An 18,613-nucleotide genomic window follows, 5' to 3' on the forward strand; every position below is an offset into this window, starting at 1 on the left:
CTGTATTCTCAGTAAAATAAACCCTGCATACCACTTAACTGCATAAAATAAGCCTTCTCTGGTACCTAAATCTTGCATTGCATTAGAATTTGAAAGAAACACTTATGTGCACACTTCAGACTTACCATGGATTAGCAGAGACTAACTAACACTTGGCAGCACCGCGTGTCACCTCCTGGATGGCAGTTCACCGCCTACAACTGCGGCGGGAAGGGAGGTCTATAAAAATGTGTAGTATAACTACCGTTACTAATCTTGGAAAACACCCATCACTGAAATGTTAGTCTCATTTTAGCATCAAAAATCAGAAGTAATTTGCTAATCTGTACAACATCTATACAGTGTGGTTTTTTTAACATGTGGAAGAAAGCCAAGCCACCCTCGGAGGTAAATGAGGGCAGGTGATGTGTAAAGAAACAGCACTACTTATCACTGACAGTACACGATGGAAGTATTCAAAAGCACTTGCGATGGACGATAGAGGGGCCAGCTTCCTCGTATTCATCTTTACTGATCCACATTTGCTGAAAAGTGGACAAAGATGCCAATATTGAGCCCCCAATCCAGACAGAGTATTTACGTTCTGGTGGTGCAATCATCTAGAAGAGAAGTGCAATCTGTTGTAAATCAAGTGACAAGCAGATAACACAGTAAATATCTCTTTGGATGAAACAACTAAATTAAAGTCTTTTCATCATAGAAGCACAACTCCAATGAAGTAAAGAACCTAAGAGGTAGAAAGGTTGCCATATTTTGGCCTCCACCTCAAGTCAACAGAGATGCTGTAATGTTACCATGAGCAGACAAGTATGGCAGCCCATGAGACATCTGCGGATGGCCCACAACACAGCTACCAAAAAATTATAAATATATATGAAAGAAAACTAAAGCTTTGAAATATTAACCTAATCTGCTTGTAACTAAAGACCACTGGGACAATACTACAGAGAATAGTCTGAGCATTATTTTTTTCTTAAAGGCTAAAGGAATTTATGTTTTAAAAAAAAAAACACAACTCAAAATGTTGAGATACACTGGCATTGTGTGTCTAACCAAGCACTAGATGTAGAGCTAGGGGACCTCCAGCTGATTCCCCCCTTAGCCACTGACCTGTTAAAACACGCTCGATGTACCCCTGCCTCTGCATACTCCTGCTTCCACTCCTGCCACCGCGTGCCATGCCCGTTCAGCATGCCGTCTGCTGCCCGATAAAAAGGGGCTCTCTATTTCACTATACATTGTCTTGCGTCCAAGCCAAAAGGGTTCTTTCAAGTAGCTAACAAGCTGCAGACTTTGCATGCTGCTTGGATTTGGGATTTATTCTTTCACCCTTTTCACTAATGACTTTCACTGATAGCTAAGCCTCAAAGCCTATAATATTCCCAATATCTTCTCAAGTTGTTCATGCCCCCCCCCCCTTTTTTTTTTTTATTTACAGCTCCATCTTCTCTAGGTTCATCCCTACCTCTCTTCTTGTTCTGTCGTGTCTTTCAAGTAGCCCTTTTCTCCCTCGTACCCTGTTTCACTGGGAATCCCACAGGACTCTCTTCCTTAACTGTTGTTTCACATTTTCTCAAAATGACCTCATCAACTCCCATGGCTTCAGCAACCATTTTTATTCCAGTACCTCTCAAATTCCTCTTTTAATTCTGCTTTGGCTGGTAGGAGGAACAGAGGTATTAATTAAGGAAGCTGTCCAAGGCTCTCCTAACATCAGGACTTGGGATGCAAGACCTGGACACTCTCTTATGGACATTTTGATCTGTTTATAAGATCTAACTTTCCAGCAAAAGCTTCTTTTGCAAGTGCAGGTGCTCAAAATTACCTTAATCTTCATAGTACTTGGAGCCAAAGCTGTAATCTCTTTCTGCATGCGATCGCTAATCCCAGGATACATTGTGGTTCCTCCAGAGAGGACGTTATTAGCATAGAGATCCTTACGGATGTCGATATCGCATTTCATAATACTGTTGTAAGTGGTTTCATGGATACCTGCAGATTCCATCCCTGAGCGGAAAGAAGTTTCAACATGTTATTTCTCTTTGTCTTTTTGTTACTGTCAAAATGAAAGGAAAGCTTACTACTCCAAGCTGTCTCCCTTAAAACTCCAGGGGGGAAAAAAAAAAAAAAGCAGCTGTGTGATACTTCGGAGAGGAAGGAGAAAGACAGGCCATACTCCTCATCTTCTTTGTCACCTCAGCATAATAATTATACAAGCAAAACACACTTGTGAGGAAGAAAGATCCCCGTTATGATTTCATACCAGGGTTTTTTACTTCTTCAGGTGAAAAAAAAAAAAATTAACATTATTGAAGAAAAAATTTAAAATGAGGTATTACTGCAATACTTTGCCATTTTTATAATCTTTTATGATGCTGTTAGCTAGAAATAGAGGTCCACTTGGCATTCAGTGAGCTACTTTGCTTTTGAGGTGTTGGTCTCATTTGAAAGGCAGTACAGTGAAGTTAACTTATGGTACTGGTTTTTGCAAAAGAAAAGGAACAGACCAGATAAAGTTCAAACTGGATCTAGTGTGCTGTAAGTACTAGACTTTTTAAACTAGCTTAACATGCACATTTTGACAAAGATCTCTGATCAAGGAAATCCTGATTTCCATCACTACGTTTCTGATACTGACCGCTGTTTAGCACCAACTGTGATCGCTGAAATGCTTCTGGTAGCGAAATCCCTCCATCTACTGAAGAGAATTTCTCCTGCTGATGTTCAAATACAGAATATTTGAACTTCACTCCTGCTGATGTTCAAATACAGAACTTGAAGCTACATTAATGCTTGAATAGTTTCCTTTCTACAAACGAAGCTAGCTTAGTTTAGTTCAATGGAAATCGTGCCAAAGTGCCTGCAGCCATTTTGCTCGGTTCTCAAGAGTGGAATTTAAGTGGGAAGTGGGAAATTTGTGAGGGCAGCATGAGTTACCACATAAAGTGTCAGTCATCCACTGGATAGAGTGGGAATTTTAACATTACAGATAAAAGCACTGGAAAATGATGTATGATTTGATTTTGTATGATTAAATTACAGATATAGTATAATAAAACGATAAACAGAAGCAATATCTAGATAAAAAACCCACATAAGCAGCACTGTGCAGTTTTGTATCAGCCAGTCAAGATAAAAAGCATGCTCTTCTGACAGTACTCTAAAACACTATCTTAGAAACTCTACTGCATTTATAAGAGATTGAAACTATCTTAGGATTCAGCTGTTTCTAAACTGAGAGGCATCTTTTTGTCCAGCAGCAGTAGCAACAGTGTCCATAGCTTCTAAAGAACCGATTAAGTCAATGGAAGTTGCATGTTTCTAAGGACATTTGAGAATAAGTACCCCAGTTCCTACAGCTGAAGGTTGTCTACACTTCCTAAGAAATTCTTCTTTTCATTCTCTGTTAAGTCTGTAGAAAGAAAAGTCCTGTCCCACCTATGAAGGATGGCTGGAAGAGAGTTTCTGGGCATCGGAACCGTTCATTCCCAATAGTGATGACTTGTCCATCAGGAAGCTCATAGCTCTTTTCAAGAGAGGAGGAGGAAGCAGCAGTTGCCATTTCATTTTCAAAATCCAATGCCACATAACAAAGCTTCTCCTTGATGTCTCTCACAATCTCCCGTTCCGCTGCAAATGGCCAACAAGTTTTTAATCAGCACACGGTATAACAGCCAGGACACAGATTTTCTCATCTACGTTTCCCCGAGTTCATGATGGTCATATGGTTCACTGGATTCTCACCTCTCTGTTGTTTCAACAACATTACTTTCCCTTTGCATTACCAAATTCCCCTCATCAGCAAATAAAAGATATGTTATACTACAGAATACTGTAAAGATTAATGTTTACATGTTTATGTCACAAAACCTTGAGGTTCATCCATTACCAGCTACTAACTTTGTTCCTTTGTCTGTGGAAGAGGTACGATCAAACACAATGAGTTATATTGGTCAGTGACTTCGGATTTCCTAAGGAGGTGGTATCCTCGTCCCTGATGCTCAACGTATACGCTGAAAGCCAAAGTCAGGAGAACCCCATTAGCTAACATGAACTGTTTTTCCCAGGCCAGCCTAGTGATAGGGATTTTGATGCATCTCGCCAGGTACATGCTTCCTGCATAATAAGACAACTAACAGAGCAAGCGTATGCAAAGTGTGTCCAAAGCACAGCTCATTACCAGTGGTGACAAAAGAGTAGCCTCTCTCTGTAAGAATCTTCATGAGATAGTCAGTCAGGTCCCTGCCTGCCAGATCGAGTCTCATGATGGCATGAGGCAAGGCATAGCCCTCATAGATAGGCACGTTGTGCGTGACACCATCCCCAGAATCCAAAACTATTCCTGGAAAGTGAAAGAAAAGGAGAAGTCAGTTTTTTCCCACTGATACAGGGTCTCCACATACTTCATATTCTCAATTGAAACATGCAACAACAAAGACACTCACATGAGATTGCTTCTGTCATTTCTATAACTAAAAAGCTGCTCACGTGAGATCAAATTGTTAGCACAAACTAAGCAGCAACCGTGTTTGGGGAAAAAATACATGTAACGTTCAGCAATTTGATTGTATTTTTCTTGCTGAATGGATGCAAGCAATAATGATCTTACATGTACGCAGAGGCTTTCATTTCAGACTACCCCTAGCACTTTACAGACATGAAATAACGTACAAACTGTAAATAAAAATATCTATAAAATTACAAATTTGATTCTGCCATTAAAATAAACCACCCCACTAGGGAAAATATAACAACGGTTTATCTGTGCATAGCCATGTTATTCTTGGATAGGAAACAAAGCACATGTTTTCCACTCAAAATGAATACGGCATTTCTGATGCCAACCATGCATACAAATAGTTGAATTTTAAACATAAAACAAGTATTTATGACAATCATAATTCCTGTAAGCTGCCGATCTTTTTATGCAAAATTATATTGTGGCATCAGGCTACAAAGACAGATGGTATTTTAACTTTTTTCAAAGTATATGAAGACTCAAGGGTTACTAAGAAGTAATTTATCATCTTAATGCTTGATCAGTCTCTAAATGGCAATAAGAAGAGATCTCCACGCTAATTCTAATGATCGCTTAACAGCATACATCATTATGAGACTGAAATTCAACATTTAAATGAAATATTTTCATTTAGCTACTGAATGGGCATTTTTTTCCTACTGGGAATGGAGCTTAACAATAGAGGGAGGTCTAAAGTAAGAAGGAACTGTGGGTTTGGAACAATCTAGTGAAGACACAGCCTCTTCTCTATGCTGTGCAATTCAAGGCAGTATCAAACTATCATCTTTCATCTGTTCATATAGTTGAGCTGTAGTCACTTGACGTTTTGAAGCAGAAAGTCATAAATCTATACCCACACCTGCCATGAAATTGAAAACAACAAAGAGGTACTTGCACAGCATGGTGGGAAGTATTCAGTCTCCATATGGCTAACGGTTCTTCTTAATACACAGCTGGTGCGTCATAATCAACATATATATCTCTGTGTGTGCGTACGCGCATATACATCTGCGAGAGGAGGACAGGTAGAAAATACAACTCCCAGAAAGACTCACCAGTCGTTCTTCCAGATGCATATAGAGACAGCACTGCCTGAATTGCTACGTACATCGCTGGCACATTGAACGTCTCAAACATAATCTGGAATGAAGGATTTGAAAACCTTTAGGATCTACACTTAAGAGTATCTGAAGAGACAGAAATTTTTTTGTGTTTTTTTGTTTGTTTGTGTGTTGTTTTTTTTTAATGAATACTGCCAGTTGCTACTCCTGAGTCCCCTCCTGAACCATGGTTCTTCTGCGAACAGTACGCTATGTTTACTTTAGGTTTTCATCTTAAAAAACAAAACAAAACAAAAAAAACCCCACACCACTGAAGACAGTGGATATCTTTTTATTAACCTCAGACTAGGCCAGATTTTTACTGATAATATTAATTGAAGATGACAGGTTGGGAAACTTTTTTACCCTGATGGCAGGACTGCAACAATGCAGCAATCTAGGGTTTTTACAAACATATATATATATATACACACACGCGCACATAAAAAATTTATAGAAGACAGAGTTGAAAGAAGCCACCAGGAATAATCTGTCTATTCCTGTCTCAAGGAAGAATCCACCATTCCTGACACAGCTTTGGTTCTGTCTCAGAAATTCCTCTGCTGGAGCATCCACAGATTCCTCCAGCAAACAAATCTAGTGATACGCTATACTTACCATTATCGGGGTTTTCTTGGTGTCTAGCTTAAGCCTCACTTGGTCTAGTTTAAACCCATTACATCTCATTCTGCCCCCACCCAGCAAACACAACAGTTTATCTTCTCTCTTTATGGTGACCTCAGCCATACTGTCTTGTCTCATCCCCCACCTCCTCTACTCTAACAAGCTCTGGTTCTTTCCATCTCCTGTGTCAGACACACTGCAATTTTATCCGAGCAGATGGAATAACATTTGTTTCCAGCTGGACTTCCACTGGAGATCTGCTAAGGAAAACCATTAAGGGCACACAGGGATCTAACACACTCTGGACAGCCCTGTGCGCTGGATCCTTTCTTAAACCAATGCCACCTCCTCTAGGCAGTGCTACCCCATCACTAGTGGCGATGCCGAGGCCATGTTTCACAGACTCGTACAATCATTTAGGTTGGAAAAGACCCTTAAGATCATCGACTCCAACCATAAACCCAGCATGGCCAAGTCCACCACCAAACCATCTCCCTAAGCGCCACGTCTACACGTCCTTTAAATATCTCCAGGGATGAGGACTCAACCATCACCATCGTACCTGTCAGAGCCACTGACATCAGGGGGTTAAACTTAAACTTTGGATTTCATAAGCTAATACCTTTGCCAATGAAGTCTACTTTTAATGAAAAATATGCTTTCAATTAAAGAATACATGAATTACCGATATTTCATAGTTAATTAATGTAATTAATTTAATGTAGTCAGTAATAAACAATAAGCCTTTAAACAATCTTGAGAACAGGATTTATCATTGCAGTATAATGACAGAGAAACAGTCCTAGACATGTCTACTGTATGAACCACACTTCCTGGTTGTTATAAACTACGCTTTTCTTATGGTCTGTTGTTGTTTATTATCTCCCAGTTGTATTATCTCCCAGTAACGTGTGCTGTCAAGCTCACTACTTAATTAGTTTATTTACACTGTTCTTAAATTGATGCATAATCTTCCTATTAGATATATGCCAAAAGTGGGCACAAAACGAAGTGCAGAGCCACATCTAATTTTCCCAGGTGATTTTATACCTATATCTGTATTTAAATCACACTTACTTCTGGTTACATGACTGGCTAAATTTATAATGTAGACTTTCAGCCAGAAGGCTCCTCTAAAATATACAAATTTCAGAGGTCGACATTTGGTTCTGATCTGAGTTTACTAAATCAGATTGGGTATGTCACAGGCAGAAACATGAAGCAAAGCATCATTTAAATTTGAATGTAACTCATTTTCCCAAGCGAGTACAAACATTCCACTTTTTGAACGCTTTTCCCCTGATCCCTAAAGAGGTGCTCCACTTGGGAGCTCCACAAAGTGATCTGCATGATTGCTTTCAAACATCTTTATTCAAATCTTAAAAAAAAAAAAAATGCAATTCTGATACAATAACTAGCATTTTGTCTGATGCAAAATGTTGATCAAGTGACAGTCTTCAGGGTAGAAAGCAGGAGCTGGTACAGCACGAGCTGAGGAGTTGGGTTACTACAAGTTGAGCACTCTTGGTGGCCAGAGGTAGGCACATGAAAGGCATCATTGATCCAAAACTCACACAGAAGCGTGATTCAGCTGGTACGTGACCCATGTTACAGCGCTTGCAAACCTCAGATTTAAATACACCAATGACTCATAACTACATCCAAAAAATTACATGAATCCTGGGTTGACACACCAAAACTCAGCATAGAGAAGCCACTTTAGCCTCCAGCTTCCCCACGTCCAGAACTGAGTGCGCACATACAGTCCTGTGAACACATAAATGACTTCCAAGCTTTTAAGAGGCTAGGTCCAGATCTCTCACTGCCACTCACAAGTATGAAACATTTTAGGGTCATCCAGAGAACTTGCGTGACAGCAGCAGAAACTTTTGCTCTCTCACCATGGCTTAGCCAGCATGCCGACGCATGCTAACCCTTAAGGGATTATCTCCCAGCTTAAGAAGAAAGTTGAATACCCACAACTATTTATATTTGTACCTGCTTCTGTGCAGAAATGATCTGCGGCACAACATCCAGACAATTACCTGAGTCATTTTTTCACGGTTGGCCTTGGGATTCAAGGGAGCCTCGGTCAGCAGGATGGGGTGTTCCTCTGGCGCAACCCGGAGTTCGTTATAGAAAGAATGATGCCAAATCTAAAAATGAAAATTGCTTTAGAAAAATGTTCTGAAAATAATTTCTTCTGTTCATGGAACTACACAGAAAATTTGTCAAATACACTCTGAGTTTGTTTTTTGTTCGTTTGTTTTTTTACAGACATATTAAAATAGACAGAAAGCATGCAAGAGTGAATCTGCCAAATGCAACTCTATCTTAGAATCAAAACCATTGGGTTTCTACTGTATGTAACAATAGAATATAACCTACACGATAGAGTCCTTCCAGTTAGGCTTCCCTAACCAGAGCATAGATCATCCTCTCTAAACAGGGGCATGGGTTAGTTCCCACAACTGTTACACCTGGAAAGACTTCTCCACTTCAAGCTGCTTGGAGACTGATCCAGTTGCAAGTCATTGCCAAGATGGTCTTTCGAAATCTAGTTATTTCCATAGAAGCAAAAGGCCCTTTATGCCACAGATATTTCATCCAGTAAATCCTCAATCAAACTCTCACTCACTACAGAGTAACTGACCTTCTCAGTGACAGCCCGTAACGTACCGTTGTATTTTCCCATGCTGGAAGGTGCCACCTATATCAAATGACGCTGGCTTTTACTGTCTTAGGACCATGGCTGTGAAGAACTGAAGGGATTTTTTCCTTGATGCCAGCTCAAAGACAGACTGTTCAGTAACATGATGAAATATTTCTTATCTTCTCAGTCAAACGCTTTCCTACTCTTATTTTTTTTTTTTAATCTCTTTTTAGCTCAGCTTTGCCTGACACAAGAAGCTTATTTCTAAGCACAAAACATCAGCATAGTTTTATGGGTAAGTTTATTTGATTCATATCCTAGAAATGAGTATTCTTACACTCCAAAATGAACTTAAGTGGAAAAAAGATCTCTAAATTTGAAGCACCTACAAAGTCAACAGCTGTCCAGAGCTGGAATTATTTGTTAGGAAAACTATCATCTCTAAAAAAAAAAAAATTCAATTCCATCTCAGTCCCCTAAAAAAAAAAAAAATTAAAAAAAAAAATTAGATGTTTTCAGAACTGGAGCTTGGGATGCTGGGCCATCTTCCATTTGGTTTAGAATACAAATACAGGGAGAAGTTGAATAAAAGAGAAAGTAATCATGTAAAAGTTTAAAAAAAAATACATAAATCGGATATAAGAAGAGAAAGGCTGCCATTTCAGAGAGCAAAGAACTAAGGGAAGAGCAGGAAATCTCCATGCTTACATAATGAACAATGTACCGGCAATTTCACCAGGGAGGAACAAACCTGGACTCATAAAGCAGGACCTTGCCTAAACCTCAGACAGCTTCCAGGTTTTTCCTCAAAAGCAGGCAGGATTAGGCCCTGTACAGCCCATTAGATTTGACCTAACGATAACCATAAAGGTAATGGATAATGATATTCTACAAGAAACAAAAGTAGTTCAGTGGTGGATTTTATAGGTCATGAGAATTAAATATAAGCAACAAGTGCAATAGCAAAGAGAAATTACTGCGGAAGAATTATGCAACACTTATATTAAACATTTACATAGTCACCAGAGCCAGAAAACGCTCCATCCCAACGCTTTCCCTCCCATACGTTGTCAGCTCCGTTGCTGTGAACAAATTAACAGTGACGTACAATGCCCTGTATTATTATCCAGCGGAAAACAGAGCAACCCCAATTTGAATATTGTGAATTGAAGCACATGAGAAGAAGAATGCTTCATTTCATCGCCTACATGTTCTCCTCCCGATTCACACGAATGTCTGCGCGTCCTGCAGCATCCTCGCTCTCGCTTCCTCTGGCACACATGCACACTCAGCCGAATCTTTTGGTTACCCCCCTCTTTTTCTAACGTGGGGATGGTTGGGCACTGCACTATTACATCTTTGTCTCATTTTTGGCACGTTACCCAGTAATTCCTCTTGTTTCTTCTACATTGTGATGCTTTTAGTAGTATTATTTCCAAGCATTGGAAACAAATTTGTCGTTCAGATCAAAATCATGCAACTGGTTTAAATTTCCTCCTGGGGAGGAAAAAAAAAAAAGTATACATATAGAAAAGATATTCCCTTAGCATCAAAACTTTAGGAATTGCATTTCAGAACTTCTCTCAGCCAGAAGAGTGTGCGTGTGTGTGTTACAGAGCTCCAGGGCAAGTTGAGATATGCATGTAATCACATGACTGAATCAGGGACGCCTGTATATATAAAAAAAAATATGCTTTTTTTCTTATTTGCAATAATCGCAAGTTAGTAACGTTGTTTCTTGTCTCTTCCCTATCGCTGCCTTTCTCTCACACTTCTTTTTTCTATTTATTGCTCATTGCTCATTCACGAAAGCAGCCTCCGCTTTCCGTCCCACTCCGGTCCTGGGCTCAGCAAGGCGCCCAAGCACAACTCAACGTTGGGCATCTTCGCCAGCTACTGCATATTGCAAGCTGTCTGCCAGAAGGTGGTAAGTTTGGGCTGGGGACCCGCTTTCACAAGTAATTCCTTCAGCCGTTTAAGTGACAAAGAGAGGGAAAGTCCAAACTACAAGAACCCCTATAGTATCTGACCATGATTTGAATTACAGCACTGCCTGAAGCCTCCACCACATTACACTCTAAAAACAACCAATCTAGCCATGAGTTTACACTACAGTAAAGCACATGCCACCTTTTTTACCTTCTCCAATTCCTTTTCCTAACTAGATTTTAGGTAGTCTGCTCTAGCACCCAGCCTGCTCTAGCACCCAGCACTACCCAGAGAAAGAACACGCACCAGTATGTGTTACACACAGGACAATTTCCAGATGCAGAGACCAGTCACCGAGGGAAGAACACAAAACAGTGACCTCCAATTTTTAATTATTTTTTTTTTCTACATGGAAATACAATTTCTTGCTGAATACAGACAGCAGGAAAATTATCAGGAAGAACAACAAAACGGGATCTATGAGGCAGACTTTCTACACTGGAGAAATGAGCAAGGTGTCCTCCCAGCAAGCGGCGAAATAATGAAACGCAAATGCTGTGCTTCCATCTAGAGGAGCAGACCGGCAACTTATTTCCAAATATGAACTGAGGAACTCCCATTGCTCCTGCATTGACTTTGGTCTGTTCATCTGGAACATTCTGCACTTACCAATTTGGGTTCATGAATATGAACCAAATAACCAACTTCAGACATACATACTATAATTGTATACCCCCATCTCGGCAAGTGTGAGCAGAGAACCCCACCAGCCCCGTGTCTTCCTTTCAGTGGTATTTCCCACAGGAAAACATCACTAGAAGCATTCCCTTGTGGAGTTTCCTTTCCGTATCATTCCACCTGGAGACAACAAGGGACCGAATTGCAATCCTGTCTCTGAAGAAGAGGTACAACGTTTCCACATACAGACTCAGATGCTTCCTGAAGAGACCAGGACATAAATATCGGAGATATTTAGCGGAGTGAGAGAGCCCTTAGGACTCCTCCTGCCTCTCCGGCTTCTCCCATGAGCACAGTTCATTGCCTGCGCCTGCTCTGGGACATCCTTACGCGGGCATTTCACAAAGAGGTCCCTGCACCAGCTGCAATGCCAAGAAAGCTGGGCTCGACAGGGAATAAAGACGCCTTCTCGCCATCTAGATGTTAAAAGCTAACTGGAACTGGCAACAGAAAATCATGCTTCAGGGAAAAAAAAAAATAAAAAAAATCCCAAAGAATTAGCATAGGGATAGGAAGCCCCAATCTGTCTTTTCCTTTTTAATTGACAGTGAGAATGTCATATGCAATATGAGATGTGGGCATCACCCATCAGCTTGTTCATGTAGGCAGTTACTGAGGAGGGCAAGTCACCCCTCCACCTCACCGCTTTTGTTCCCAACTTCAGTAACGTATCCTTAATATTTCTCCAATTCACCTCTGATGAATCACAACCTGTATTTTTTTTTTACTTCAGCTACTTTCTATCATTGTCAAATGTTCTGCCTCAGTATGAACTTCAAGACTGAAAAGAGTACGTATAAAGCATAAAATACTTTTATAACATACTGCCAAATCTGTCGAGTAATAAGCACTTACTCTTTAAAAGAAAAGTAACTCTAGAAGTACCAAGACCTGATCAAGTCCTGTACCAGCAGACTGTACTATCCCTTTACCTATACTGCAATTACAAATTCTTCAAGGTTTTTCCCTTTCATTTCAAAGAAGGTTAATGGCAAATTGTATAAAACAATGCCTCAATAAGATTACATTAAAAATAAACACCCACCTTTTCCATGTCATCCCAGTTAGTGATAATTCCATGCTCAATGGGATACTTCAGCGTCAGGATCCCTCTTTTACTTTGTGCTTCATCCCCTACATAGCTGTCTTTTTGACCCATTCCAACCATGACGCCCTGCAAAGTATGTTATCTTAATATTAGTGCAGTATATCACGCACATTAGAGACAGAATATCATTCTTAAGTCAAAACTTCACACGAAATACTGTACCTGCTACTGCCATTTCAGAACGTACCCCCAAAATGTGCAAGGGACTAAAAAGTGAATTTATGGGTAATCAGCCACTCTGTACCAACTCCCCCTACCAGCCCACCAGGCAGAGCAAGGCAGCTCCAAAAAGGCTGGCAGGTACCTCCCACGTGGTGCAACTGCTGCCCATGCAGGAGGCCAGCCAAGGCAGGCATCAGCAAACTCAGGCTTCTCCAACAAGGGATGGGTCCTTTGTCATTGCACAAAGGAACAAAGGGCAGGAATTACAGGTGAAAAAGTGATAATCTCCCTAAATTTACTTTAAATATTTGGTTGCCCCTTCTGCCTAGGCAGTTCCACTATTGCCTTTAAACAGTTAGATTCCCCCCTTGCTGGAAGTGAAATGGTTTTGAAAAACACACATTTTGGGGGGGGAACCAAAACATTAATTTATATAAAACAGAGACAGATTTTCTAAAGGAAAACTCACTTACTAAAAAATAGTTTTACTAAGTTTATCATGTCTGCATTAGGAAGCCTATTGTGATTGCACCAAATAATGTAACAACGTACGAGGCAAGATGTTATTCATCAACTAGCATAAAAATATTTAATTTTCCTCATAGATTCATTAATACAGCTGCTGAGCTGCTTAACTGTGCAAAATTACATGCCAAAAGACAAGGAGCGATTTGAGGTTAAAGAACAGGCATTTCCATCAACTGACACTTGACAATTCACAGAGGTGTTCAAAAGGCATTCCTTAAAATGCTGAGTATTTTATGCCTGTCAAACTAGGCTTATTTAGCTCAGCAAAAGACCACACTGAACTTCAGGGAAGAGTTTTTATAGCCCAGAAAATTAAAACCTGACTCAAATATGAATAAAATGAACAAAAATCTGCATTTTCTATGTATAAAGGAACTGTTAGAAAACTAATTAAGCAGAAAGACCCTTTCCAACATCAAGAAAAGCCACATTTATCCTCTCCAGTCTTGTTTGATTTTATAAAGTGAAGTGTTAGAGATCTTTTTTGGAAGTTTATTGGGCCATACTGTTGTTTAATGGAACAAGAAAAGGAACTTACTACTATTATTCATTTGGTTTCTCATATTAGCAATGTTCTGCCTTTTTCCTTTGTACTGATAGAGCAAGTATTAATTAATCCAACAAGCTGGGGTTTTTTTTTCCCCCCATAAGACACCTTCATATCATTAAAACACTCATGTTCTTCTATGGTCAACATTTTATGGCTGAAGAACATCTTTTCCAAAAGATGAAGAAGTTTACCTCATAGTAATAAAGATGTGCAGCTCAATCCTCCAGCTCTTAAGCTGAATTCTACAAAGGCTGATGGGAGTTTTGCCTGAATAAGTCTGATGCTTTCTCACTGCCATGTCTAAAGTCTCAAAACAAAAACCAAAAAAAACCTCAAAACAACCCAAAACAACCCCCCAGACCAGACAGCACTTCCATTTTGGTACCGACTGACCTGATGTCGAGGACGTCCAACGATGGATGGAAATACAGCTCTTGGGGCATCATCTCCTGCAAACCCAGCTTTGCAAAGCCCAGAACCATTGTCACATACAAGGGCAGTGGCTTCATCGTCATCGCACATAGTGCCTCACAATTTTGGCTGCAAAACAGTAATTTGGAGAGGGGGGAGCAGATGGAAGGGAATAGGACAGAAGCAACTCCATCATTTAAAGAGCAAACTGCTGTAAAAAGAATAGTTTTGGAGAAGAATAAACCTAACCAGCAAAGTTTATGCTAAAGCTCCAATCTTGCAAAGCATGTTAAGTATTCACATACATTTCAGCTTGAATAGGTTTTACCAAAGCAAATTAATCAGGACACTCAGCCTTTGTTTCCAAAAGGGAAATCTCGTCTACTGTAGCCTCAAGGGCTCCCGTGATATTCTTTTAATTGGCCTCGTGACCGTGGGACAAGTTCAGCTAGAGGATACACATTCAGCTCTACTTGGACTTAGGCAAGCCTAACCCCATCTCTTCCAAGGCTGAACTACCTTCTAGAAATTTCGTTTGTTAAACATGAACTCATCACATGCACCTGCCAGTTCTAATGTTAGCAGTTAGATGGTAAATAAGAATCACCGAACATTTCTTACTTCAAAGACGGCACTTGTTCCCTAGCGGCATGTTTCAATTTGCCTTTTTCTTAGAGGGTCATCATCAATCTTAAATGGACAACTAAAAAGAACCCCAACCAAAAGTTTCAGGAAAGTGTTTGCAGTGTGTTTTTAAATGACAGCTACTCTGTAAGGTGAAGTGCTCACTACAGGACCTATTCCGTATTTGTAAGTGGCAAATACCTTATCGAAGTGGTTATTCTGGGAAACAACAAGAGGCAGCTGGCACAACCGCCCAGGAACAACTCAACTTCAGCAGTTGGCCAACATGTCAAAGTCCTGAACTCATTGAAATTCATGGCAAAACTCCCACCAAGGCGGCGGGGGGCGGGAGGGGGGAGCCAAATTTCGTCGAGACTTCTGTTTTGAATTCCTTGGCTATTTTAGGACTGCACGATTGCTTCTTTAGGCAGTCGAGAAGAGGGAAGGATTTTATTTTTCCTTCTCCAGCAACTTCACTCGGTAAGAAAGGGTACTTCAGAAATGGGAAAGGAATGAAAAACAGCACTTGTCCAGCAAAGCTCTTGCCCCTAACAATGCAAAGAATGTATTAAGCATCATTTTTGCGATTAACGCTCAAAGGTATTCAACTTCTGATGGTATTACAGTCCCACTTAAGCCCTATATGCACAGGCAGGTCAGGAGCAGTGGGAGAACAGCCACCAGCATTAGGGTCTGCCCTGCAACCAATTGATGCTCTCCTGTCTGTGGGGTTTAAAATATCCCAGGCTCTTCAGAGGGGCCCTGCAAGAACAGCAAAGTCCCTGGAGATTTACCAACAGGAATAGTTTTGGTTTTTAAAGCTGCATGAAGTTCCTGGTGGTCAACCCTTTCCTCTAGGCTTTAGGAAGCAAGACTGCAACATGACTGATCCCAACGCTCGCATATTTGAAAATAGGACATTATTTTAAATAAGAAAAATCATTTTAATTCTTGTTGATGTGCCCGTGACTGGAAGATTCTTTTTCACGTAACGAAGCAGAATAATTTTACCATATAAATTTGTTAGCAGCTTTCATCTAGGAATGTTTAAGCATTAGTTCTAGTAGCTGGTATTTTGGAACATTTGTTCACATTGCCATGAAAATTGTTATTTTCTTCTACAGCCCCCAGGAAAAGGCTTTTAGAATGCAATAAACCAACCATTTACCAGCAGTATCCAACATTACAGAACTGCACTCAGAGTCTGACTCCATCATTGTAAACCAGAAGGAAACTCAGTTCTTAAATACATCAGAAATTACATCAGATGAGATCCTAGAATTCAACAGTAGAGAATTTTAAAGTCGAGAAATGCTACAAAGCTCTGAGAGCTCAGCATTGCTCTTTGCCTCTGAAGAAGGCTGGATAGGACCAAGATGTTTAATCCCCTGTAGGGAGAAATAATATTCCCATGCATTCATATACACAGCATTTTCTATATAGCTCTACAGGTAAGACTAAGGTCAGTACAGCCATACCCAGAGAAACAAAATTCAGAGGGAAACCCCAGCTGATCCGTACAAGTTACACTTTGAGGTGCTGGCAGCAATTGTTTACACTTTTACTCACTACCGATCAGATTCTAGAAAAGCCACTGGCACTTACTAATAAAATCAAATCGCTGAATTTGTTCACTTCTCCTCTTTTTTTTAATTAATTACCTTGCTTTATCACTACTTCATTACAAGGTGAAAGAACTGATAAAGAACATTACTTAAAATTTTCATTAATTGAGTCAGTTATTGCTTTACAGCTGCTGAATTTATAGGTTTAACAATCATTTTCACAAAGCTGCTACTCAGAAATCTTTTCATCAGATGAAGTTCCTAAATAAATTTCCTAAATTTGCCAAATTTTTAGTTTCAGTTTTTATTTTTCTAATTCCCAGTGCAAAATTAAATACAATTAACAGATAACTTCCCTTTCAGTTTCTGCATAAGGCCTGATGTCCAGAGAGCAAACACTACTGAAGCGTTCTTCCAGGTTTCAGATAGACTATGAAGGTTTCATGGCACTCTACCGATCCTTCCAGCGATGAGGAACATCTGCATGTTTCCCTGCAACCACGCAGTCAAATCCAAATTCCCTTACACCAGGAGACCCTCTGGAATTCCTTCAAAGCCCGAGACAAACAGGATCCAGGTCCAGGAAGAAGTGTGTAAATCCCCAAATGATCTCAGACCAAGTGAAGCAAAGCATTAAAATCATGAACTGTAACACGAAAAAACTCTCAGGGCAATACTTACCCAGGAAACGGTGATGATTTGTAAAAGCCTCTTCGTAAATGAAATGATCTCACCTTCTGTTACATTTATATCAGCTTCTGGAATGGAGTTCACAGAATACCTACACGTGTCAAGCCATTTTTGGAAACTTTTTTTTCAGTTTGTGCTTATCAGAGTGAGAGCACAAAGGCCTGGATAAATTAGGGCATAATTTCTAACATCTCTGGACCCTTTCCCACTTGCTAACTTGCTATGCCTCATGACAGAGGGTTGTTTTCTCCCCTCAAAACAAAATTCCCTCACATTAGATGAGTAAGACTGGGAGGATTTGTAGGTCCACTGCTGTCATTGGAAAGCGTTCTGCTTCATTATAACACAATTAGCTAAGAATAGCTCATTATCATTCTGTTAACACCCATCTTCAAGCTGGAAAGGGAAAAGTCTTACCATGTCCAGTGCTCATGTCTCAACTGTACCTGGTGTTTGTGTGGCACAAAGACTGAAAATAGCTGACTTATCTCAGTACTTGGGTGACGCTATGGCTGAAAACAGGGACTGAATCAGCAACCAGCCATTCAAAAGATGAGCCATTACCATTTTACAAGAAAAAGACATCAATTATATTGGAATAGATTGGATTTATATAGAAATTCAGACCTTTACTAGACTAACAAATAATAAAGAACCATCCAAAGAAGAATGTTTACAGGATTTACCTACAGTGGTAACTACAGCTGGCAGTATTTCCTACTCCGCATGACAAAAACAAGTGATTCAGAACATCAGGTACAATTTGCTAAATGTTAACTCTGCAACGTAAATGTCAACCTATCCCTCTTTCTCACCTGTCTCGTGACTGCACAGCAGACCTCACGTACAAGAATCCTTGGACCTCAAGTAGATAATTCACTTCACTATCATCTCTTCAAAGTCAACCTTCTATCTGCCCATCAATAAAACTGATGCAATCCTTCCATTTCCATACTCATTCCATTTTTCTTTTCCCACAAGATTTTAAGGATTTTAGTCCAGCAAACAGGAACTCAAACGGCTACTCCATTTTTGTGATATTACGTGTATTCCTTTAGACTCCGCTTGTTTCAATTGTATCTCCATTTTATACAGAGGTGAGTGGAAACGCAGAAAAACAAAGACTGACAAACAACAATACAGGGTGTAAAAATAAACTTCCAGCTTCCAGTGGCCACAGTCTTCACAAATAAGCCATTTTTTTGAATCTGAGAAACAGTTGTGCAGTTTCAGAGAACACTGTAACAAAACATGGATGTATTGATATGGAATGCACAACACTATTACGTGTCTCCAGAAACTGAATGTAAATCCTGCTTTTTATAGCCTCCTAGTTGAAAACGTACCCTTTATTCATTTGTACCTTGAAGTCCAAACACGTAAAATATGAGAGGTTGTGTCCTTATAAGCTT

At 40.0% G+C, this 18,613-nt stretch overlaps 1 protein-coding gene across 2 annotated transcripts; it reads right to left on the reverse strand.

Annotated features, from left to right (window-relative positions):
* Positions 1–332: 332 nt before the first annotated feature.
* On the reverse strand, positions 333–14,463 carry LOC104159708 (actin, alpha skeletal muscle B-like). Of its 2 annotated transcripts, XM_009697691.1 has the most exons (8): positions 14,305–14,463; positions 12,609–12,737; positions 8,289–8,399; positions 5,575–5,659; positions 4,181–4,342; positions 3,439–3,630; positions 1,826–2,007; positions 333–599 (listed from the first exon to the last, which is right to left on the reverse strand). In XM_009697691.1, the coding sequence occupies exons 1-8, from the start codon at positions 14,431–14,433 to the stop codon at positions 456–458; spliced, it is 1,134 nt and encodes a 377-aa protein (XP_009695993.1). In that variant the 5' UTR covers positions 14,434–14,463; the 3' UTR covers positions 333–455. The 2 variants fall into 2 exon arrangements, with proteins under 2 accessions (XP_009695993.1, XP_009695994.1); XM_009697692.1 differs by lacking the exon at positions 12,609–12,737 and having other exon boundaries at positions 456–599; positions 14,305–14,433.
* Positions 14,464–18,613: the final 4,150 nt, after the last annotated feature.

The sequence above is a fragment of the Cariama cristata genome, unplaced genomic scaffold (assembly GCF_000690535.1).
Source record: "Cariama cristata isolate BGI_N322 unplaced genomic scaffold, ASM69053v1 scaffold3473, whole genome shotgun sequence".
In the NCBI taxonomy this organism is placed as follows: Eukaryota; Metazoa; Chordata; class Aves; order Cariamiformes; family Cariamidae; genus Cariama; species Cariama cristata.